We start from the raw sequence: 25,100 nt of genomic DNA on the forward strand, positions 1-25,100 counted from the left end.
TCATCCTACAAAAAAAGTTGAGAATGAAGTCCTAACACATACATAGAGCATTACATTACATTAACCACTAAATAGTCATTAGAGAGGCCATGCACTGTTGACATCATCAGTGTGGTTTTCAACATGAAATTTGACCTTTTTTTTTTAAGTAAATATTGTAGTTTAGTTTAGTAGTCGGTTACTCTTAGATGCCCTGGCTGTTGTGCTGCTGTCATGGCAACCTGGCCTAGTCAGCCCTGGGCAGGCTCAGCAGATGTCCAAGGTGAGCGCCAGTGCTTAGCTTTCACCCAGATCTCAGTTCCTGTCCTGTCCCCACCGTGTCGTCTTACAGGGCATCGCTGCCAAGGCCTGCCAGCATGGTCAAAGTGCTGGAGAGGCAAACTGTGACAAGGAGAAACCACATGCCACAGCACACTCACACACACACTCACACACACACACATATACACCCACACACACACACACACACACACACACACACACACACACACACACACACACACACACACACACACACACACACACACACACACACACACACACACACACACACACACACACACACACACACACACACACAAAAACAGACTGAGATAAAATATAGCCATTTTTGACCCTTTACTCCCTGATGTGATGTCAGCCTTTTTAATAGTGTTGTTGCTGATGGCGTTTTCATGAGGAGGTACGGGGTTTATTAATTTGTAACACGGACTTATAAATAAAACTTAAAACTTGGCCAAATGACTTGTATATGATTAAATGGCGAAGGCTCGTGCCAGAATAGGTAAGTACAATTTGGTCGCAGATGGAGTTGGTCCCACTGATAATTAAGTTCAGTCAGGTTTATTATGAAGTATGAGAGTAAAAAGACTCTGTGACCCCCTTCTCGGGAGAATTATTATGGCCCTAATTACATCAGGCATGGCTGTTTATCAAAAAGGGATTCCAAAAACAAAATAAGTTTTTTTTGTTGTAAATTTGTTTAAAAACTATTGTCATATTTTAACAATACAGACATTTCTTGAACTTGTGTCTTGAATATATTTATCTCATTGTCAAGTAAGTTTGATTTACGTATATAGCCCGTAGTCACACATTTGTCTCCTTTAAGGTTTTGTTTCAAAGTCGCTTAGAATGAGTGGTTGGTGACCTTTTGAAATTTTCTGTCTGTGCTTCACTTTCTTAACAAGGAACTTTAAGGACTACTGGATGTTCATGGCCTAATTACAATTAAATGAGGAAGTAATTCCAAAATATGTGATTATAAATTTAACCATCTTAACCTAGAAAACTACCTGGCATGGCATTCCTCAGAATTTAGCCGCGGTAGCAGCTTGTAGCTCTAGGGATGGTAATATGTGTTGGTTGTTGATAAAAGGTCAAATAAATGTAGGATCCGTTTTGTACCTCTTACATAATGGTGAAAATATTGAATATTTGATATAGCTTAGCTCTAAAGATGTGTAATCCATGTATTTGGATTGCATCAAACAGTGCCTTGCATGGATAGAACAATTGTGAATGTGGGTCAAAGCGCTTTCCCCTATTTCATCTGAAATCTGGATGTTTCATTCATTCTCCCTGGCCTTTTTAATGCCACTGTACTTTGAGTAACTCTTTCTAACTCAATCATTTTGTGCTCCAATTCGGAGGGTTTTCAAGAGCCTCCCCATTAGCTGTTGAATTCCTACATGCGGTACTTTTGCTGCTGACTTCAATACCGACAGTTACTGATGACAAGTAGTATGAGGCAAGTGTTAGGAACTGTCGATGGCAAGAAACCAATCCTCCTTATATTATCCAGTACAGTTGGAAAGCTTTCCCAAATCCTTTGTAAATCCACCAGGGAATTTGTGTTTTCATGTGGTCATGTGAGCATATCACTTCTAAATGGGGGCTGTAGTGATCAAATTCCAGTATGGTGTGTATTTAATGCATTTTGGGTGCAGTCACACTCATATTTACACCTGTCTGCTTGGAATTGGGTTACCCGGACTGAATGATAGTGCTGTGAGTGAAAATATGGCAAAGGAGAGCCTTCAGGGTGTCCTGTCGGGTGACAACATTAACACCCTGACTGTGGCACTGTGTTCCTAATAGAAAGAGGTTCACATGCTGACTGTGGGACATTCTTATCGTTTCCCCTTGTGTTCACCAGAGCCACACAGTTGCAGATACAGCGTCTCATAAGGGTGTCAGTCAGGGTCTGACACTGTGGTTGCCATTATGATAAGAATGATCTCCTTCAGGGGATCAGCAATGTTGTGATAACTCACAGTTCCATTATAGGTGGAATAAGAATCATTTTTATTTCAAGATCCTTCCCAAAATAACAAAACTTTTTTAATAGGCTTCAACAGTGTATTATATGTGGGTACATTTACATAATGTACATTTAGCATCAAAAGGTAATTTTCTTTCAAGGTGTTGTATACATTTGTGTTTTTACTACAATGAAACAGCATCTAGGCTGATGGGTCATTTTATTATCTTGACTGTCACTGCAGAAAACATTATTTTGATTTGTTTCTTATTCTTCAACAAGGACTTCAAGTTGAAGAGATACTGGCTCTAAGACTCCGATCAATCAGGAGAAAGTGGCAAGCAATTTCACTTTATTCCTTTAAATCAGGGGGAAAGCAATCAAATTAGGTAAAGGCACTTCCAAATCTTAATTGATCAAAGGACGTGTGTTACTATAATGATTTCCACTAACATCTGCTCCATTTCTTTAGCACCATGAATTTGCCTTCTTTGGAAGTTTTTTTTTCCTTCTTCAGTAAAGCAGTCTGGGAGAAACTCTTCTATCTCCTTAAAAGGAATGGGGAGTCATAAAGGGAGCAGGGACCTTTTCTTGTCCGCTGACCTCTGAGGATTATGGGAATAGGATTATGATGCACAGGGTGCCCTAGTGGGGCTTTCCACCACCATCAAGGATCAGGAGACATCTGACTGGTTGACCGCCTGATTGTAGCTGATTAATAAAAGCCCTTTCTTCAAGAATTGCCCCCAAACAGCCCCAGGAAGTGAAATGTCAGTGGTGGTGGCAGTGGGCATTTGTCCCGCATACTGTTACAAATGTCCTTCTCTCCCCACAGCCTTTCTCCTTCTGGTAGGGGAGGGGTTCTTGTTGAAGACTGACAGACAGTTTTGAAGGGTCCCACTCAACACAGATGGCCACCTTGAAAATGTTTCCGACAGTAGCCCTCCAGTCTTCACACCCAGCCTTTATCAGCTCCCCCCCTTTTTTCGATTCCTTTTCTTCTTGAGATTTGAAGAAAAATACATGGCGGGGCCTCCCATTGGGGGAGCCCCAGCCTCGGGTCCATTCGCCAGCTATTAGGGATCATAAATCTCTATGGTGAATGGAACCGCCGGCATCAGTGGCACAGGGTTTTGATGGTGTGGTGGGGGGGTTGACCTCGGGGCAGGCCCGGGAGCAGAAAAAAGGGAGTGAATGGGAAAGCAAGACAGCCTGGGGACGGCTCGTTAAACAAATGTTTCTCCAGTCTTTTTGTTCCCCTTCTTATTCTGTGAAAAGCTGGTGAATGTGCGGTGCAGCGAAGGGATGTTTGATAGAGGGTTTGGCCCAGCTGTAATCAGGGGTTCTCACCTCGGTGTAAATGGGAGTTTTGGGGGGGAAAGGTCATCAACTTTAGTCGTTGTCTCTGTGCTGACCTGCCTGTGCCCTATGCTTAAGCGATATGGATACTCCATCACAGTTTTGTGTGCCTATGTTTGTGTTTGACTTGGAATTTGATTTCCGTAGTTCTCATGGTAAATACGACTCATGTGCACTTTTAATGTTAGTGATCGATATTAGGAGCATACACTCAGTAAAATCTCCTGTGCATGTGTTTTTTCTGTTTGTTTCATTGCGTCGTCAGACATGCTTCTCCTCAGTGAGAATGCTTTCACAAGCACCTACAGGGAGTAAAGTGTTTATTTGAACACATGCTAGAGAGCCTGCTGTGGGCTGCTCAGCTGTCTGCTGCAATTCCCTCTGCTTCTTAACCCATTGATGAAGGCTGCTGCGCGATGCCACATTGTATCTCCTGCCTGATGCTGCATTGTTACTTTATCTAATTTTCATGGCGTGCACAACATAGAATGCACCGTCACTGGTTCAAATCATGGACATATAAAGAAATGGACACCGTATTGAAACATGGCGCCCATTCATTCCTATGAAAGCTGCTCATAGGCGCAGAGAAGCAACAAGGAAGTATAATCCGGAAATTCCATACGGCCCAAAGCATGACGTAGCATCGACGTAGCTGCATTATGGACCTATCAAGAAAGAGGGCGGCAAGCGTAGCGGACTGGAGGCGGGAGTAGAATCATTCTCGTTCTGTAGCATCTAGCCTGGCGAAAACAAACTGAAAGCCGTTAAAAGCCGTTGGGCTAATAAAACGCTTGAGGTGGCGTTTTGAAATGAGAAAACTTCAGTTTTAATAGTATATGGTCTAAAGATAAGTATGAGCCTATGATTGATATCCAGAAAAATTTTGCAGAGACACAATCTTGTTCGCCGCTTGTACTGTGTGGACAGGGAAATCTGCCTACGGGCCGTATGAAAATAAGCTCCACCCCTCACCATGCAATACTAATGGGTTGGCCACATGTCCATGCTGGTTGCTCGGAGAAGGCACAGTCCTGGGGGCCTGGTTCAAATACACATGAGGTGGGTTTTGTTGATTTTTTAAGATCACGTGAACACCCAAAAGTTGTGTGGTTTGCCGAAAATCACGCCAATCAAAAAAATAAAAAATAAATAAATAAAAAATAATAATAAAAAAAATACGCCAGCAGTGTCGGCGATAGTCTATTACAGAACAGTTAGTGGCGCTCGGAGCGCAGAATCTAGGTCTACAATAGGCTACTGACGAAAATCACACAACACATTGCATCTATTTATTAACAATATTTAAGAATTTAGGCTATATTTTATATCTCCAACTCAAATTCAGCCCAGCCAGGCGATAGTTAAGTTTCAGTTTCGTTTTCATCTCCGTGGTATACAGCCGTTTGGACCAGCGTTCCAGTTGTACTGGGAAGTCGGATTTATGGTGCCAGTGATAACTGAACTAAATAATAAAATAAAGCTATCTTCTCCTTCCTATATCTTTAACCCTCCACTGCACACTCAGTCACTACTATCCATGCTAAAAGGAAGCAGGATTATAACCTCATTTAGCACATTATTTTTAAATAATTTATATTATTATTATTTTTTTTCTCCCCCATATAATTTTGAAGATTTTTAGAAAAATGTGTTGTAAGCGCTAAGGGAGCATGTTTAAATAAAACCTGTGAACCTTAACTTTTAAATGTATTTTATTTCATGTTTCTATGTGCTACGGCTTCGATATTAAGGTTTTGGTAGACTTGACAATTCGTACTATTTTTTCAGAAAACCCTCAGGCATTAAGGACATGCATCCTAGATTGCAATAGTCATCACTGGGTTAAGAGACCCTGGTAGCAGTACAGCGCTCTCTCTAATCCAGTCCTCTTCTTTGAAACTATCAACCAGTCTGTCTTGCTCTATCTCGCCTTGGGTCACACGAAATCAAACCATGTCCATGCTAGGTAATTTTGAAAAATACTTTTCTTATCCATTTGTATTCCCCTCATCCACTCTTTGCCTGTCTTAAGATGCCAGTTGTTTTGATTAAAGACAAAACAAACTTCATTTACTTATATTCAACCTTTAAAAAACAAATGATGACTGAAATAAAGAATTTCCCAAGAAGCTGAGGGCTTGTTCAAGTTGAGTCTATGTTTTGCAGAAGCACACTATTATATTTTCAGCCAGTTTCAGTTGTTTATTATAATGTAAATAGGTAGTACAGAGTTCTCAATGAACTTCAGTTAAAATGTTTACACAAAAAAGTGCAGAAAAATCAACATATGTCTAGCCTGTATTCGACCACTCTTCCATGCCAAAATCTGGGTCTACTGACTCACAGAGTTATATCATACCGCATAAAGTGTGACAAAGGAAATGGAATTAAATAGCTTTTTTCAGTGCACACTATGCCAATGCCATTGTACCATTGCAGATGGAAATTTCAACGAGATGATTTAAATAAAAGAGTATGATACTATTAGTAAAAGTTGATGACCTTTTTGTACCAAGGCTAGGCAGTTTCCTTTGGCGTCCTTGGAGCAAGATTAAGCTGACATCTAGCACTTCAGGACTTTTGAGTTCACCGCAAACAGAGCCTATTCTTGCCATTGTATTATCTGTTGAATAAAAGCACTTCTCAGATGCTGATTGCATCTTGTCTCACACCGTAGTGCCTCTTTGTCTAGGATATTAAACCTGCAGGGAGAATATGTTTTTTTTATAAACTTTAGGGGCTGAATTTGTACATGCTCTGTTTAATAACAGTGCAGTGAAGTGTGTGTATGTATGTGTGTGCTCGCAAATGAATCCTCGGGGTTGAGGCAGACGCAGAGAACAGGGACTGAGAGTGGGCGTTCAGTCCTCTCGTGTGGTGCTGGGTAATAATCTCAGTGGCTGTCTGTGGAGCGAGCTGCTGTGATATGGTGGGAATTAGCAGAGATGTCGATGGGATAGGGACGTAACATGCTGCTGGTTGATCATGCATAATGATGCTCTCTCTTTCTGGAGAAGAGTTTGCCCATTACTTCTTTTGTTCCACATTTAATGAGTCGAGCAATATGTAGAGGATGGCAGTGTTGTTCACTAAAATGGTTAAGCTGATTGCAGGGAAAAAGAAAGGTCGCACATTTGACACCTATTAGAAGGGACTAATGTTATAAGGTTAGCAAAGGCCTGCTGAACACATGCTACAAGGCACATCAGCGCTGCAAATACTGTTGAAATCATGTGTCCATGACAAAGAAATTAGGATAAAAAAGAGAATGAGGCACAGATGGTATAAAATGTTGACTCTGAGATCTACTTTACTGTGATGTCTTGCTTATCCAAGGTTTAATTTGTATTATCTAAAGTGAATACCATTGTGCTTTGATGGATTAACAATGTTTAAGGCAAACTGTTCAGTGGGGATGTCCCCATTCAAACTCGGCAACATGATAATAGTGATTGTGAAATAGTGCTTGGTGATCAAGGTCACATTTGGAAAAACTTACTTTACCCTGTCGGAGCACACGGCTTGCCTAGGAAATAACTATGAAGCTGTTGCTATCTCCTATCTCTGTGCTCCAGGTCCAGGGGATACAATCTCTGATTTAAAGTAATACCTTAGTGCCTGACACCTATCCATATATCAAGTCCTATATGTGTGTGTGTGTGTGTTAATGTGTACATGTGCGCGAACCTACTGAAGACATCTTCACACCGACCCACGTTGCCTGGTTACAGGCCAGTTGGCAAGGAAACGGTGACGGCCCTTGCTAATTTGTGTTGGTCTCAGTGTGTGTGTGAGATGAATGACCGCTTCTAATCTGTCAAGCCAGACAGGTGACCCAGCGCTCTGTTGATTAGCTGAAAGGGACACAACCTCAGTCATCCCTGCAGCCACCACGAATCACACTTCTGTGTGATAGGAAACTAGTTCAGGACTGTCTGATATTCATGTCAGTTGACTGAACAAACCTGTTTAATTATTAGTACAAATGCTGACTATTGGCTGGAGCCATCCAGAAATCTCACAGCAATTATTTTAACATTTCAGTTTTTCATCAGGCAATGTTTGGGTCTAAATCAGAGTAAAAAAGGATTTCAGCCAGAAGGACTGTGGTCAAAAGAACCACATTTGTTTTGCATACAGAAAAAAATGCAACAGGTGCATAATGTAAAGAGTAATTTTTGGTACCTGAATATAGCCTGTGTCTGATGAAAATTATCTGTGTTATGGTGAAGAAGACGAGGGGGGGAAGGAGTGAGAGCTGAGAGAGTACATTAGACTGCATGTGAGAAAGCAATTACCTGTGGCAGACTACGTGCTTTCCCCATCACAGGACAAGTCACAAGAGTGCAGTGGAGAGAGGCCTGCCGCTCACTCCTCTGTACCTGTTGACAAGACTAATCTGAGTGAATATAGCTCAATGACATTATGCACTTGGAAATTCCATTTTTATTTTTGGCCTGATATTGGGACTCTGACTTGGTATCAATTGCAAGTCCAGATAGAAGCAGCTGTTCTGCTGAGAAAACTTGAGCCTCACTGCAGAAAGGAGGTGGATTTTTTTTATTATCCTTCCCATTTTAATTGTTTTATTTCCACCATTTATTCATGGTTTCAAATAACCCACTATGAGTGTGAATCACAGGACAACTTCTTTATTTGACCCATAAACCCAACCTTTCGGTCTGCTTAAATCTAAATGCTATCTTTAGTTTCCCGAAAATTTTATCAATTTGAAAAGAAACTTTTTAGGGATTTATTAAATTGGTGGACTTCCAGACTGCAAAGGGGCACACAAATATATCTTTTTGAGTTTATAATGCTAAATCTTTGGTCAGAATGCGTGAGAGAGGTGTGTAAAGGGAGAAGCGATTCTGGAGAACGCTTGTTGTCAAAATCACTATTTGTCAAAATCAGTGATTATCAAGGATCTTGACAACAAGAATTCTCCCGAATTGCTGACATCACCTTTAATTATGTGGAGATGTTCATGGCTGTAGTTTGTGTTTTTGTCCTATTATAAAAAATATTTAGTAAATATTTTCCGCTTCCCCTTTGTTCCATCTTCTATTTCAAAACGACAAACACAACTCTTTCTCTTCTTCTCCCACACTTCAATTTGGCCTGTCCCCCACTCTATAATAATAATCAGCACAAGAACCCAGGGAAATAACAAGTTCAAGTGCGCAGTCTATGCCACGTTCTTGGGCCAGAGTTCCCCGGGGAAAACGTTGCTCGTAATCAAACATGAGTAACATGGGGAAATAAAGCAGAGTGGGTGAAAGATTGTGGAGGGTATGCTGTTCAATAAAAGTGGGTTATAATAGAGTGCTGTGCTGGGACAAGCGAAGTCATCTCTTAGCTTGTTGAACTTGCTGATGTATGCTATGTTAGATTGTTGCTTAATTGACTCTGTTTGTGCACAGCTGAAGGTTATCCTACTGCCACCTGCTGCCAGCTACTGTGGTTTATTTCTGTCCAGCAAGCTTTCCATAGCAAGCAAAGTCTGTGTATCTTTTAGAAACTATTTGCCAAAATACACCTTTATAACACACTGCACCTTTAATTATTCTTTTTTCATGCTATTAACTCCTTGATTTCTGCTGACTCTACCACTTCTCTTCCTATCCTCCCCTCTTTTTCTCTCTTACTCGTCTGTGGCCTTGGCCTTAGCGTTGGAGTCAAGGTGTTGTTTATGGGCGCATTAACAGGCACTGCTATGGCATTTTGGGGGCTATTAGACATCCTGTTGAGGCATTAGTCATGTCTGACGTGTGTGGTGGGCAGAGCACTGGCTGGGCCAGCAGGGGGGCCGTGACATGCATGCATGGTGAGCTGGTCTTTATGCCAGCCAGACGGCTGACCTTTTCTGGCTAAATCCTCGGCGGCGGGAGAGGTGATGCCTGGGTAATTAATGGTGTGAACCCTCAGCGTCTCATCACTTCACTCCCTTCTGCGCCATGTCACTCACTCGGGAGTGGAGGGGTCTGATTTGGAGGAGCAGGTAGGTATTGTAACTGCCCATCTGTGTTTGCCCCTGGTGGAAATTTCTCCCCAGGTGGGATGCAGGCAGAGTTCAATTTGAACACTCAGTTGATAATGAAATTGAAAAAAAAAGAAAGGGGGAATCAGAGCGACAGCCGGACACAAGTCAATTTGAGCTTGTTGTTTTTTCCCTTCCATGCCAATAAAGGTGTTATCCCTTGAGATCTGAAAGAAGACAACACACACACACACACACACACACACACACACACACACACACACACACACACACACACACACACACACATAGGCACACAGAGCACAATTAGAATAACAATTTTCCCTCTTGAGATTATGAGATGCTGTAGCATTCCTGCAGCTCTCTCTCTCTCCTTCTCTGAACAGTACTGCTTTTGTCTGGGGAACTCTGAATTCTCTCTCTGTCAAAGAACAATGAAGCAACCCACTGGCTACTGACTGGTACCTTGTCAGTGCCTCCCCGAGCCGGGAGCTGTCAGGCCACACCCCAGACTGTGGTGGAGATTAGACCATGCACCTGACAGATCGCCCTCAGAGAGTGTGGTGCTTTTCCCTTACAAACGGCACTGACCGCTGTGTCCGTTTCCGTGTGATTTGTGTGTGTATGCAAGGCTTCACATCCCTGTCACTTTATACATGTTATAACTATAATGAAATGTCTCAAAGGGGGGGAAAAAAGGGCGAACATTTTCAAAAAATTGCACAAAACGGGACCCGTGTGTGCTAACAGCCCTAAGGTATTGGGGTGAATATTAGTTTTGGATTAATCAGTTGCAGACCTAGTGTGGGCTTCTTTATTTTTTATTTTTAATAAATAATGCTTGTGCATGCTTGTGCATGCTCCCCGCAAAAAGAAAAAAGATTGTGGAATCCAGTTGGTTCATAGACGGATTTTGAGATAATGGGCCCCTGGGCACAGACTCTTAAAGGGCCCCCCTGACTCCTCCCTATACAGTCAGGTACACTGACTTTTCCGCACAGATACATACAATTAATGGCAAAAACATATTAAGGAAGTCAATGTTTCCCACAGGAATTTGGGATACTGTGCATGCCCCCCCCCAGGAAGAAAATGTGTAGCCTACCTTTTAAAATTAAAATGCATCAATCTGGTGCACCTTGAGAGGAACATTTAGAGGCTGAATCAAATCCTGAGCTGCAGAAGGAACATTATTTTTCAGATTTTGCTTAAGCAGGCAGCACTCTTTACTCTGCAACTGCAAAAACAGTCCTCTACTTGAGGGGCCCATGAGGATTTATTTCCTTATATTTAGGCTATTCCTTTTTGGACCCTGTTATTGACATGAGTGACTGAGCTCTTTGACAATGCGACATGAAAAGTTACTATCATTATCTCTGGCCCTGAGCCCTTAGGCCTCTGGGCCTGGGCCTCGCAGCATGCAAAAATATGATTTTAAAAATTTAAATGGGTGAAACATAGCTAAGGCTGCTTCTGATCAGATGACACATACACACACAGCCGCTCAAATGCCCACCCTATAGGGGAATGAAACACAAGTGAAGGGCTAGTGTGTTACTAGGGTGCCCCATGGTAGAACATGTAAGTTTAATTTTCACCACAAGGTTACAGCATATGCAGATTGATGTTTAATGTTTGTTTTACCTTTTCTGTGAGATGATGCACAGGGGTGACACCCGAAGTTATCCATGCAGTGTCTGTGCTGCCATCCGGATGGATTAAAAGCCATTATACAGTCCATATGCAGCGGCAGCAGGATATAGCGTTAGCTCCTTAGCATCCTGCTAGCCTCGTTAGCCGTTCAAACGAGCCCCGTGAAAATCCGCGTTTGTACGATCCCCTAATCCATCTTGGTAGATACTTGCTTGATGGTTACATTTTGTCTGGAAATTACCTAGTCCTTTTAATGACATGATCAAGTAGCTTGCCAGCCTGAGTTGATATTAGTTATGTTGGTCTTGACTCTTGAATATGACCGCTTTGGGCAGCAGACCGAACATGTGACTGTATCAGTCACTGTAATTGGTTCATTGTTTACTGTACGTATGACGACAACACGTTAGGGCGAGCACCCCCGGAACCCATAGAGATTGCATTGCGAAGCCTGCAGTTTGAAAAAAAAAAAGTTTTACATTGAAGTCTATGAGAGCGCTCAGGGCGATTTTCAACCAGCCCGAAATCGCCCCAGAGTGACGGTACAGAGCACAGACGCTGATTGTACAGTGATATTCAGACTTAGATGCAGGTAAAAACTGTATTGAAATAATAAATTATGATTATAAAAAAAAATTAAAAAAAATCATCATTATTATTATCATTATTATATTTTTGTTTTTTGCTGGTATGGCTCAAGGAGGGTGTCGCCCTATCGCCCTCTATGGGCGAGCCGCCGCTGGTCAGCATTGACTTGGTACTTGACTCGGGACTTGCCTGTCTTGACTCGAGACTTCACTCGGGACTTGAGGGCAAAGACTTGAGACTTACAGTCATATGAAAAAGTTTGGGAACCCCTCTCAGCCGGCATTATAATTGACTCTGCTTTCACAAAAAAAATATAAAAGTGGTATGTCTTTAATTTACCAGGAACAGCTAAGTACTGGGATGTTTTCCAAACAAAGATTTTTTGAAAAGCAGTATTTGGTTGTATGAAATAAAATAAAATGTGAACAACTGGCTGTGCAAAAATGTGGGTACCCTTGTGGTTTTGTTGATTTTAATGCCTGTAACAGCATGTAAAACTGATGACTTTAAACACAAAGTTGGTTGGATTATGTTGTTAAGCCTTGAACCTCATAGAAATGTCTGTTTAATCATGAGAAAATGTATTTTAGGTGCCTAAATGCAAGTTGCACTTCTCTTTGACTCTCTGCTGAAGTGAGACAGAATGGGATCATCAAAACAGCTCCCAAAAGATCTGAAAAACAAAGATTGTTCATTGTCATGGTTTAGGGGAAGGCTACAAGAAGCTTTCCCAAAGGTTTCAATTGTCAATTTCGACTGTAGGGAACGTTGTCTGGAAATGGAAGGACACAGGCACAGTGGCAGTTAAACCCAGGCATGGCAGACCAAGAAAAAAACAGGAGCGGCATAGGTGGAGGATTGTGAGAATGGTTGCACACAACCCACAGATCACCTCCAAAGACCTGCAAGAACATCTGGCTGCAGATTGTGTATCTGTACATCGTTCAACAATTCAGCGCAATTTGCACCAAAACATCTGCTTTTTATAAAGACCAAATAACTTAATTTTTGTCTCATCAGTCCAAAGTATTTTCTTCCAATATGAATCTGGCTTGTCTAAATGAGCTTTTGCATACTCCATGCAACTGTATCTGTGGCGTGGGCGCAGAAAGGGCTTCCTTCTCATCACCTGGCCATACAGATGTTTTGGTGCAAATTGCACTGATTTGTTGAACCATGTACAGATACACAATCTGCAGCCAGATGTTCTTGCAGGTCTTTGGAGGTGATCTTTGGGTTGTGTGCAACCATTCTCACAATCCGCCGCATATGCCGCTCTTGTACTTTTCTTGGTCTGCTAGACCTGGGTTTAACTGCAACTGTGCCTGTGTCCTTCCATTCCCTGACAACGTTCCTTACAGTAGAAATTGACAATTGAAACCTTTGGGAAAGCTTCTTGTAGCCTTCCCCTAAACCATGATAATGAATAATCTTTGTTTTTAAGATCTTTTGGGAGCAGTTTTGATGATCCCATTCTGTCTCACTTCAGCAGAGAGTCAAAGAGAAGTGCAACTTGCATTTAGGCACCTACAATAAATTTTCTCATGATTAAACAGACATTTCTATGAGGTTCAAGGCTTAACAACATAATCCAACCAACTTTGTGTTTAAATTCATCAGTTTTACATGCTGTTACAGGCATTAAAATCAACAAAACCACAAGGGTACCCATATTTTTGCACAGCCAGTTTTTCACATTTTATTTTATTTCATAAAACTAAATACTGCTTTTCAAAAAATCTTTGTTTGGAAAACATCCCAGTACTTAGCTGTTCCTGGTAAATTAAAGACATACCACTTTTATATTTGTTTTGTGAAAGCAGAGTCAATTATAATGCCGGCTGAGAGGGGTTCCCAAACTTTTTCATATGATTGTACTTGTGACTTGCTAAACAATGACTTGGTCCCACCTCTGCTACAATCTATACTGCTGCTATTGTTTCTTGCCCATAATATGAGAAAAATTAGGAACTCGTCTAATAGTATACAGGGGAGACCGGGGTAAGTAGGCACTTTTTACTCTAGTGAGAATTGCTCATCATCACCTAAACATCTTTCAATAGTCATTCCTACATTAAATTGAAGCTTAAGGTGTTGGCTTGAAATGTGAACCCCTCACTTTTTCTAACTTATTGTAATAAAGAAGAAATGTACCATCAAAGACACTCTAAGGGCGCACTCACACTAGTGCCGTTTGCCTGTTCCGTGCTCAGCACGATTCAGCACGATTCCCCCCCCCCCCTCTCCACTCCCCCCGCAGGCCCGTGCTCACACTGCTCGTGGCCTGGGCATACTTGCACCTTGCCTACGTCACCGTGCGCGTTTAGGATTTGGAGCTTAGTCTACTTGTAGGCTATACGACTGTTTGTGAATATTTTCATCCGGCCAAATTTGCATCAAATATTCCACTTCCACATTAGAGCAACGAGAATCCTTAAGCTATTGTTTTTTTTAAAATGTAGCCTTGACGTAATAGGTCGCGGTGGACAGTCTCATATTTGTGCAGCACGCTGTTTATTATTAATATAACGGCCCGTCATCAGACCATACGTACCGGATGGTTTTATACACATCGATCGCTCCATCAAATCCAAGTCAGAACTTTTTGTATGGGCAGAGATCGGTTTTTTTAGGGGCTTTATAAAGTTTCTTGTTAAATCTTAGTGTAGGCTACTGTTTCCTTATCACCGGGCCGCGGTGTGTTGTTTTGGGTGCGTCTCCACCGCCATGCGTAAATGCAGTTATGACAGCTGACGGGAGGAAAAAGAAAAAAAATCATCTGACGAACGTGAGTAAACACGAAAACCTTTTTGCTGTGCTTTCTGAGCCGACCTAATTAGCTCTCTCCCTCTTTTATTAGCCCACACCTAGGCTTACACACACGTTAATTCTCACACATTATAGCTACAAGTCCAAATGGTGGGCAATTCTGGTGCCGACTAGTACGGTGTACCGTGGCCAAGGGGCTGTTCCGTGCTGGAATACAGTTGGCGTGGTCACACTAGCCAAACGTTCTAGACTTTAGTATGCTAATGAGCTTTGGCACGGGGCCGCGGCACTAGTGTGAGTGGACCCTTACTCATTGTGACAACCAACCCCATCAAGGGGTCGGTTGTCACACACTATGGGGTTGTTTCTCACAATGTTATCTTAATGGGAAAAATCTTTAAAAGAAGGCAACAAAGCAGAACTAAATTTGAAAGTTTAATTTCATTGTCAAGTTGAAAAATAGGCCTACATAACTTTATGCATCTTAACACAAAATGAGCAAGGAATAAACAATAAGGAAATCCATATTAAGACCAACCTACTGTATGTGACAACATAAAGAACAAAACAAATAGGTCTAACAATAATAGCCTACTCAACCACGATACACACATTCACTATCTGAGTTACAGTGATGGCAAATGTAGGGTCTGCTCACTAACTAAGCAGAGATTGTGTGCCCACTGGTTGGACATACAACACTTCTCCCATACCTCCCCTGAACGGGTGCTGGAGAACGTTTCCATACAAACCAAACACAAACTATCCTCTTCATCTGATGAAGATTCCTCCTCCTGTCTCTTTCTCTTCTGTTTCTTCTTCCCCAGCTGGGGTGGAGTGCACTGGGGTGCAGTAGCCTTGGCAACTGGTCTAGTTTGGGATACACTGGGTCGTTTTGATTTTGTTGCCCTTTTTCTCTTTTGCATGCTAGCTGCCTTTCCTGCTCTATTCTCTCCTTCTCTGGGGAGTCAGTGAGGATACAGCTTGACATTTTATTTTGTTATTGGGTTCCTTTCCTGGCTGCACCCTTTGGATAACATGTGACAACCAACCCCCCAAAAAATGTGACAACCAACCCCAACTGGAATTTCTTGCTAGCATCAAGGCCAACAACCATCTGACAACTAATTAGCTTGCTAAAAACAATCTAAACTCTAGCTTACCCTTCACACTTTTTTAGGGTAACAAGTGTTTTGTTATAAACCCATTGTGTAAAAGCCTAGAAGAAAAATACTGAGGAGCTAAATATTTTTAATTTGACATGAAAAACACTAACAGTCCTCTCACCTCAAATTCAGCAGTCTAACTCCAAGAAAGACTATGTAGGTGACCTCTGATCCCAGTTGTGGATATTTACATACCAAAATTTAACAGACAGCACCTTCTGGTTCCGAGATAAAACAATTGTGACAACCTACCCGTGTGACATATTACCCCGTTCTACCCTAAGTCTAATCAAGCCAGAGCGAAAACACCCATGTTGGCTGTACCATGGGTGTTTAGTGGCTATTTATAGAACCTTTCCACGGCAGACATTTTGATTCGTCCTAGCAGGAATTACACATATGCTACTCCTGCTATTTCACACCCATATGTCAGCTGTGAAAAAGGTTTATTATTAACAGACATTAAAATTGGACCCTGTTGATCAGTGATTGAAGATGGTTATCAATGGTAAAATAACTCAATGTACAATTAAAGTTTGGTATCAATTGTGGCTCTTACTGCAGACATCCACCAGCTCGTAAGACATTTTTAAGGCTTTCATTAAACTGTCACCTGTATATGTGATTTACAGAGAGCACTCTGTCGGTATGGTGGGGTATAGAAGTCTAATTTTCTGCAGTCAAGCGGAGTCGAGATGTGAATGGGTGTGTAATGGTTTTTGAACACACAATTTGAACCCCCACCCCCCATCTAGGCCCACTTTGCATATTTTAAAAATATGTCAGAGTTTTTATCACCAGCTGCCTGCAGTCAAGCTTGGAAACCTTCATGACTAAGAAAAAGGAAAAGATAGCCATTAGTGGAGGAAGATCCCGCCAGCTCGTTAAATGGGTTATTATACTGTCAGCTATTGGCAATGAGTCTGTCTTGGCTACTCTGCATTCATGTAATATAACAGACTTTAAGCATAGTGCAATGAAATATCACCTCATACAGTAATAACCCTTTAAATAAGAGGCTTGCAATTGTACAGGAATGAAAAACAAAAAAAAAATATGGAAAGTATCCAAAAGAGCCTTAATATCTGGATAATGTAGTTCAGCGGATCGACCAGGTCCTGCACAGACTTTATAGCAGCAATAACTCAGTGGCGCACACTGTCTGACTGGGGATTGTAAGCATTTATACTCCAGGGGCCATATTACAGAAACTTCCTATCTTAAACCTGCAGTGTGTAGAATTTTGGGTTTTATTTCCTAGCAGATTTTGTAGAAAGTAATTATAATATCCATAAGTACATTTAATTTAGTGCATAATAGCTGAAAAAATTGAATAGCTGAATTTTTTTTTCCCTTAGAAAGGGTCTCATATATGTCCATATTTCGGCATATTTTGGACCAAGGCCTAGTGCCGCCATCTTGAAAGTGTCATAGTTGGAATGTCATCAGGTGCATTGTTTAAAATTTAGAATTGTTCTTGTCCTTGAAGGCCACTGTAGCTTCTGTTATTATTCTAAAGGGGTGGGGTTACCCAGGGAGCGTTGCATTCTAGAACTTTGTAAAACTTTCTTGATGATGTCATATTACACACTGCACCTTTAAGTCCTAACTTAAGATAGGAGAGTCTAAGATAGGATTTTCTCTTATTTGGTATTACAGAAGCAAATCCTAGCTAACTTTAGGAATCCTATCTTATCTTACCACATCCTATCCTAAGTCTATTTAGGAAATCCTAACTGCTAAATCAAACATCAGTTTGCAGCATTTCTGTCTGTTGCATAGCAACCGACAGTGTTCTATCTCAACTGACGCTCAGCCCAGCCTGACAGTATTGTGTAGGCTGACAGCTAACTTTGCTTTATGGAGCAGAAAAGGCCTTTGACTTTAAAAAAGACAAGTTTGAGCTGTTGGTGACATCTGTGGAGAGGGTGAAGGAAGTTTTGTCTCCAACATTTTTTTTCTTTTTTTTTAAGAGTAATTTCAAGTCATTCAATAGCCTTTCAGTAAATGCATTAACTGTGTCTCCATTGACTTGGTTTAAAAAAAGAAAACACAGCTAGTCTGGGTCTAACTGAAAAGTTAGGCTGGCTGAAGGGTTATCCTAAAGTTAGGAGACTTTTTTTTAAGATTCTGGGCAGTTAGGATGCTTCTGTAATACACTTTTCCTATCTTGACTTAAGATAGGAACATTGATTTAGGAAATGTTCATCTGTAATGGCTATTTTCCTAAATCAGGTCCTAACTCTAATTACCATGGTTACCAAACAGTTAAGATAGGAATTGTGAGTTAGGAAGTTTCTGTAACAGGCCAGGATGTATGCTGACTGGGTGTTTCCATACTAGTTATTTAAATAGAAGAGACAATCATTAAAACAGAGTGATAGTATAGTAATATATTAGTGTGCGTTATAAGGCAAGGCAAGGCAAGTTTATTTCTAAAGCACATTTCGGACACAAGGCCATTCAAGGTGCTTTACAGATGCAAAAACAAAATACATCAAGAATAGAGCACACATTAAAAAAAATACATAAAAACATAAAATAATTAAAACATTTAAAAAGAATAAAAAGAAATAAAAATTTAAAATTACAGGTTAAAACGGAAACAATAAAGTCTTCAGACCTGATTTAAAAGAGCCGAGTGTTGAAGCGGACCTCAAGTCCCCTGGAAGTTTATTCCAGAGCTTGGGTGCATTAAAACTGAAGGCTGACTCTCCCTGTCTAGTCCTTACTCTGGGGACTGTCAGTAGCCCAGTGTCGGACGATGTGAGAGCTCTGACTGGTTTGTATGGGATCAGCAGGTCAGCAATGTATTTGGGGCCTAAACCATTTAGGGCTTTATAAACCAACATCAATATTTTAAAATCAATTCTTTGTGTGACACACACACATACCCCAAATAGCAGTTTACATGAATCATACTTTTATGTTGGTTGTGTTTCTCAAGATGTGTAATTTTCTAAGAATAATATTACAGTGGGGCTTTCTATGCAGAGACACATATGCTACTGTTTATATATATATATACAGAGTAGTACAGAGATTGTACTGTAAGCACTCCCGGCGAGTGAGACTTTGTCTCTTATGCTTGTTATTATGAAACTATATGGGGATAAAAGTAAGTATCCTGAATCTTAAAGAGTGTGGTTATTTTTGGCACACTCCCTTCATGACCGACTACATTATATGCTTAAACACACACACACACACACACACACACACACACACACACACACACACACACACACACACACACACACACACACACACACACACACACACACACACACACACACACACACACACATACACTTTCCTTATCATTTCTCTCCTTTGTCCTCTGGGTCACTATCTTTATAATCATACAGTAACTCAAGGGCTACTGGGGCTCCCGTTGCTTAGGTTACAGATTATTGCACCCTTAGTCAGTCCCGTCAAGCATTGCTGGTTAACTGTGGCCATGCCTGCTCCACCGCCTTGGCCTGGAGGATGTTATTATTAAAAGGTATGACTGCTGGACGGTGACCCGTATAAGTCTGGGTCAAACGGTAAAAGGTCACTGAAGGTGCTTAAGGTCGGCCAGGGCTGAGAGTCAATAGTAAATGTGACCACATCAAGTCTCAAGTGGCCTCTTTCTCATTCTATTAGCTGCCAGGGATTTGATGGGTGGGTGTAACTTGATAAAACAGGTTAAATCTTGGGTGAGATCATTTAAAGGTACAGCAGCACTGCAGCAGTAAGACTGTGAGAGAAGATAGGACAGTCTTTCCCAGGTTTGTTTTACAGCATATGTAGAATGTTATATAGTAAGAGAAATATGAGATCTGCTAACATGTTTTCTAGTGATGCCTTCATCAGTCACCCAGAGGGCTAGATATGATCGCATTGAAAGTGTTTTGGGTATAGCCTATTGCATATTTTATGTTCGCTTTTGGCTGCTTCAGGCTCTCTGTGCAAACTTGAGTACTTGCAAAGAAGAACCCATGACCCTCACACACTGCCTACACTCGAGTTCCTTAATATTCAGCTTTATGAAAATGAGGCTGAAGACAAAAGGCCCTGCATTGTGTCTAATCTGACCCCGCACCCACCCACACGCCCACCCCCACCCCCAGCCTCGCCACAGCCCAAACAAGCCCTCCTGTACTCCCTGCTCCCCACCCTCCCTCGGCTGTTTTTCTCTTCCAGAGCGACGCTAGGTGCTGACAAGCTCCCAGTATGAAATCTCATTGGTTGTGAATGTTTTGTGGAATTATGTCTGCACAGGCGTCTGTGTGTTTATGTGTGCCTATTTTAATCTGAGGGATTGGCATCACGCTCCCTTTGTTGTTCAAACTATTTCTCAATCCTGTGATGTTCTTACATGCACAAGCTAAGTAGTATACTCTTATGTGAGAACTGCAAAACCCAACATCCTCTCCTCATACATGTAGCAGTATTACTGATCCTGCCACTGAAAAGTATCTCTAATGTGTTTTAAAGTGATATGACCCAGTTAGGCTGAACACATGAAAGATTCATAAATATGGGTAAATAGACAGCCAATACATCTGAGTTGAGCAACAGAAAGTTTGACTAGAGCGAAAAATTTAGGTCATAGACTCAAACCTCAAATCAAGAGAGAAATTGGCAGATTACTATATCATGAAAGCATTAGATATTTATTGTGCCAGTTTTGAGTTTGTGGTGACTCTTCGTGTGGTCTTGGATGGCGAGTAATATTTAGTTTTTTTCCCGCGTGGACCTCTGGGTGCATCAAAAGGAAACAATCACTAATTGGAGTGAAGGGATTCGGGTAAACCTCGCATGAAATTGCCGTCGGAGGCCCATTGTTGATTGTGTGTGCCCCCCTCTACTGCTCCGGCAGCCGGCCTGTTGACTTCAGAAAGTGCTCACTCAACTATGAAGCCTGGGGTGTTACAAAGAGTTGAGCAGGGGAGTGTTTGTGTGTGTGAGGGAATATAATGTATGGCTGCCTGCATCTGGACATGACAATGAAATAGATAACGGGCAAATTTATGGAACTATTCCTCATTTCTTCTGAGGGAGCCCACGCGTTGGCTTTCGAGAGATAGAGAAAAAGTGAAAGGACGGAGAGAGAGAAGGGGACTTCTATGAATGTTGGTGAGGGGGTGCTTTGTCTGGGTCGGGGCGAGAAGGGTGAGAGGAGGCTGAGTGGGGGTTTAGGGGGGTGTTGTTGTTATTGTGGTGTCTGTGTGTGTGTTTGTTTTTGAGTGAGAAACATGGGGGAGGTGTTAGATTGGACTATAATCCTTTAGTCCTGGTTAGAAATAACCCTGTGCAGTAGGACAAATAATATGACAGACACACATATACACAGACACACACACACACACACACACACACACACACACACACAAACACAACACACGGAGTGATGAGACTGGCTTTGGCTGACGTTCCTTCATTATGACAAAATTTCCTCGGCGGAAGCTGACTGATTTACTGCAAGAGAAGGTTAGTGTGTGTGTGTGTGTGTGTGTGTGTGTGTGTGAGCGTGTGTGTGTGTGTGTGTGTGTGTGTGTGTGTGTGTGTGTGTGTGTGTGTGTGTGTGTGTGTGTGTGTGTGTGTGTGTGTGTGTGTGTGTGTGTGTGTGTGTGAGAGAGATAGAGAGAGAGCTAGAGGGAGAAGTTTTGGAAAGTATAGTGCTCTGTTGGACTCTGCTGTGCAAATATATATAGAAGTTAGGTCTTTGTTCATTTGCGTTTGAAGGAACATAATAGCGTTGTAAAAATGCACTGTCACTGTTTGACTATTTTGCACTTTAAAAGGAATATAGAACATTCTGACCGGTTGTCCAAAAAGGATCGCTCACGTCTGGTGTGGTGAAGACATCCAAACACACTTAAATGCTGGTTGCACCAAAATAGGATGTCAGTCACATTGCTGGCACACCTCGCACACCAGATAGCAACAGTATTGTAGTAGCATAGTGAATAGGCATGATTAGCACAGCCAGATCTCAAAGATGACATTGAGTGGAAAGTGTCCTGACTCCTGACAACTGTCGCCTTGAAAGTAAAAAAGACAGTCAAGTAACGTGGAGAAAAACAACAAAAACACACACACACACACACACACAAACACGGTCACTGTTTCTGGTTCAGGGGTGTTGGAGTTTGGCAGGTGGCTCATAATGTCTGAATGTAACATCTTTATGCATGAATGCACTGTATTTACACACTCAGACATGGATACACTCACTTTTGTAGATATACAGTAAGGATAAATGACACACACACACACACACACACAGGCACGCACGCAGGCATGCACGCATGCAAGCACACACACACACACACACACACACACACACACACACACTGCTACAAATGCACACACACACTCACACACAGGCAAGCAGAGACAAGGAGGTAGCAACTGTCTTCTGCCTGCATCCACAAACAACCTGACATTCAAATCAAACATCAGTCCTGGTTTCAAATATATTCCCATCCCGTTTGTCTTCAGTTGAACAGACATGTGCTGTCTTAGATCAATTGCAGCTTAATTTTTTAGAATCTGGACACAATTACCGGCAGTCTTTTTCCATTAGAAACAGAGAAGATTATAACACATGTCTTTGCTCATTCCTCTGCATTGAGTAAGCCTATTTTGTAGCTCCCATGGCAGCTTTCTTGGATATAGTTCACAACATGAAAGACACAAACATATATATATAATTTCTGAGTGTCAGTTTGACTCTAAATTGCCATTGAGGATTTGAAGGCCTAAGCTATAATAAGTGGCATGTGGGATGTCAGAAGCTGAACAAAGCTGGAGAAAAGTGCTGCATCCTTTTCACATTCAAGTGAGATCTGAAGGTTCTTTTGAATGTTCAACTTTTTTAAAGATATCTTAGGTTTGGGGCGCCTTTAGCTCAGTCGGTAAGGCGTCCCCCTCCCGGGCCGGGCCCAGCAGCAGACCCGGGTTCGATTCCCACCCGCGGTCGTTCTCTGCATGTCGCTCCCCTCTCTGCCCCATTTCACCTCTGTCTCTCTGCACTGTCAATAAAGCATAAAAATGCCCCAAAAATATCTTTAAAAAAAATAAAAAAAGATATCTTAGGTTTTTGCATGAATATCTTTTTTCATGCATTTGAATGCCTCAGCTGTTCTGGCTGTGAATAAGAAAAAAAAATTAAATATGACCTGCGGGTAAATGTGTTGCTCAATGCCATCTTAAAGTGAAATCCAAAGCTGTTAACAGTTACTGTTGTGTCTCAAAACGTGTGCAAGACACTCAAGCTATAACTAATCCATTGCTCTTTTGTTTTTGAGCTTTTGATGTTTGGTTTCACACAAAATCATGCGCTTTGGAATACTGGCCGCTCATGACCTTCTAACATTATTTGATCTACCGCACGTTTGTCATGCCTGCAATCTTCATGTTTAGTTGGCTTCAAGTAGAGATGCATTTGTGTCTATTCTATTCCATTGACTCTTCCATATACTTAATGATAGTTTTGTATAAAGTTCTGATCATTCTTGCATTGCCTGTATTTGCAGTATGACCCAGAGAATTCTGGCTTCATCAGTACAGAGCGATTCAGGGACCTGCTGGCAACCCACGGCTCTGAGCTCGACCCCCACAAACTGGAAGTCCTGTTGGCCCTCGCCGATGGCAACGCGGACGGAAAGATCTGCTACCAAGACTTTGTCAACCTGGTGAGGTGTTTGAACCTTTTATAGATTTGCTGACGTCAGTGTTCAGCGGAAAATCAGTAATGTATTGGCACCTCTCAAGCCGCACCGTGTCCTTACATCTACGTATGTTGTGATTTTATCCTAATATGCTCTTGCATGCTGTTGTGCAGTTCATGTGGAAAACATAGAATTGTGGCTCGGAGTCAGACGAGTCAGTCAAACAGAACTTGCAATTTGATTTTTAACACCAAAAACGTGTGACTTTGCTTGAGCTTTGGACCTTTTCACTTGACTTTATAAAAGAAAGTCTGCATCAAATCGGCACATTGGGTTCCTGACACTAGATATAGTTCAAATCAATCCGTCAGCACATAATCATGTTTCACAAGCAGGAGGAAAACATTAGGTGCAGGCAGTGCAGACCTGCAAGATGATACCTCGGATGATAACATTCGACTGTAAAGACTCTTGCTGTGTGATCAACACAAAACACAACAGCCACATGCAAAACATTCAGTTCAGAAAGCACCAGGGAACGTCACAGAAATAACACACCAAGAAAACATATGATCATTAAAAGGAGGTTATTCAGTTTATTTGAAAGTTATAAATAGAAACTTAAAGTAGGCATTCAGTATTTCTGTAAATTCACTTGCTTAATGTTTACTCAAATATCCGAGGACTGAGACTTATTGTTTGCGACTTGCAAAACAATGTTCATATCCTATCTCTGGATGTCAACTTTATTTAACCACTTCTATTCCAGGAGTACCTCACCTACAAGGTGGGACAGTCTCTTTCAAATAGGACATGACTCCCAGTCTGGTGATAAATCACTCTTTGCGGGCGGCTATGGCGAGGTGGGTAGGGCGGTCGTCCACTGGGTTGCATGGTCGGTGGTTCGATCCCCTGTCTCCCCGCCTCATGTCGAGGTGTCCCTGAGCAAGACAACAAACCCGAAATTGCTCCCAATAGTTAGCTTGCACAGGTAGCTGCTGCATCGGTGTATGAATATGTGTGTGATTGGGTGAGTGTGTACACAACAATGTAAAACGCTTTGAGTCTGTGAAAAAACAGGGAAAAGCGCTATATAATCGAGTCCATTTACCATTTACCATCTTAATGCTCACCTTGCTCAACTTTCGTCTTAACCTTCAAATTGCAGCCCGCTTCTGTTTGTCCAAGGTCTCACTCAAGCATATCCAGCTGTGCTCGCTGTCTCCTAAACCTTCTCATTTTCTGTTTTCTGCCATCTGGCTTGTTGTTCCCAGTGCGAGGCTGAACTGATGACCAGGGACAGTGTGGAGTGTTTTTGAAGTGAGAGTATAGTTGTGTGGTACACTACACAGTAACTGGGTGGCAGAGGGTGGTGTGTGTGTGTGTGTCTGTAAGGACTCTATGCTCATTGTTGTCTGTGAGGGTGAGTGTCTCCTTTCTCTCTTGTTCCTCAGAGCTGTTTATTGTCTGATACAGTGGATAAGGAATGAGGCCTGTAGGAGGCTTGGAAAAATGTCAAAAGGGCTTTTCTCCATTGCATTCAGGTCATGTGACAGCCTGGCCATGGGTCGTGGCATGCAACTGGAAGTGGGACAGAGAGGGATGGTGCCGGCATGTGTGTGTGTGTGTGTGTG

At 41.8% G+C, this 25,100-nt stretch overlaps 1 protein-coding gene across 1 annotated transcript in view; it reads left to right on the forward strand.

Moving 5' to 3' along the window:
• Positions 1-25,100, forward strand: part of rhbdl3 (rhomboid, veinlet-like 3) — a gene marked incomplete at both ends in the record, with an annotated part of 56,424 nt that overhangs the window by 10,709 nt on the left and 20,615 nt on the right. Inside the window, one exon of the mRNA XM_080029269.1 lies at positions 23,332-23,490. Within this exon, the coding sequence (XP_079885395.1) occupies positions 23,332-23,490 (159 nt within the window). The remainder of the gene's footprint in view (positions 1-23,331; positions 23,491-25,100) is intronic.

Source organism: Ammodytes marinus (assembly GCF_949987685.1).
Source record: "Ammodytes marinus genome assembly, chromosome: 6".
Lineage (NCBI taxonomy): Eukaryota > Metazoa > Chordata > Actinopteri > Uranoscopiformes > Ammodytidae > Ammodytes > Ammodytes marinus.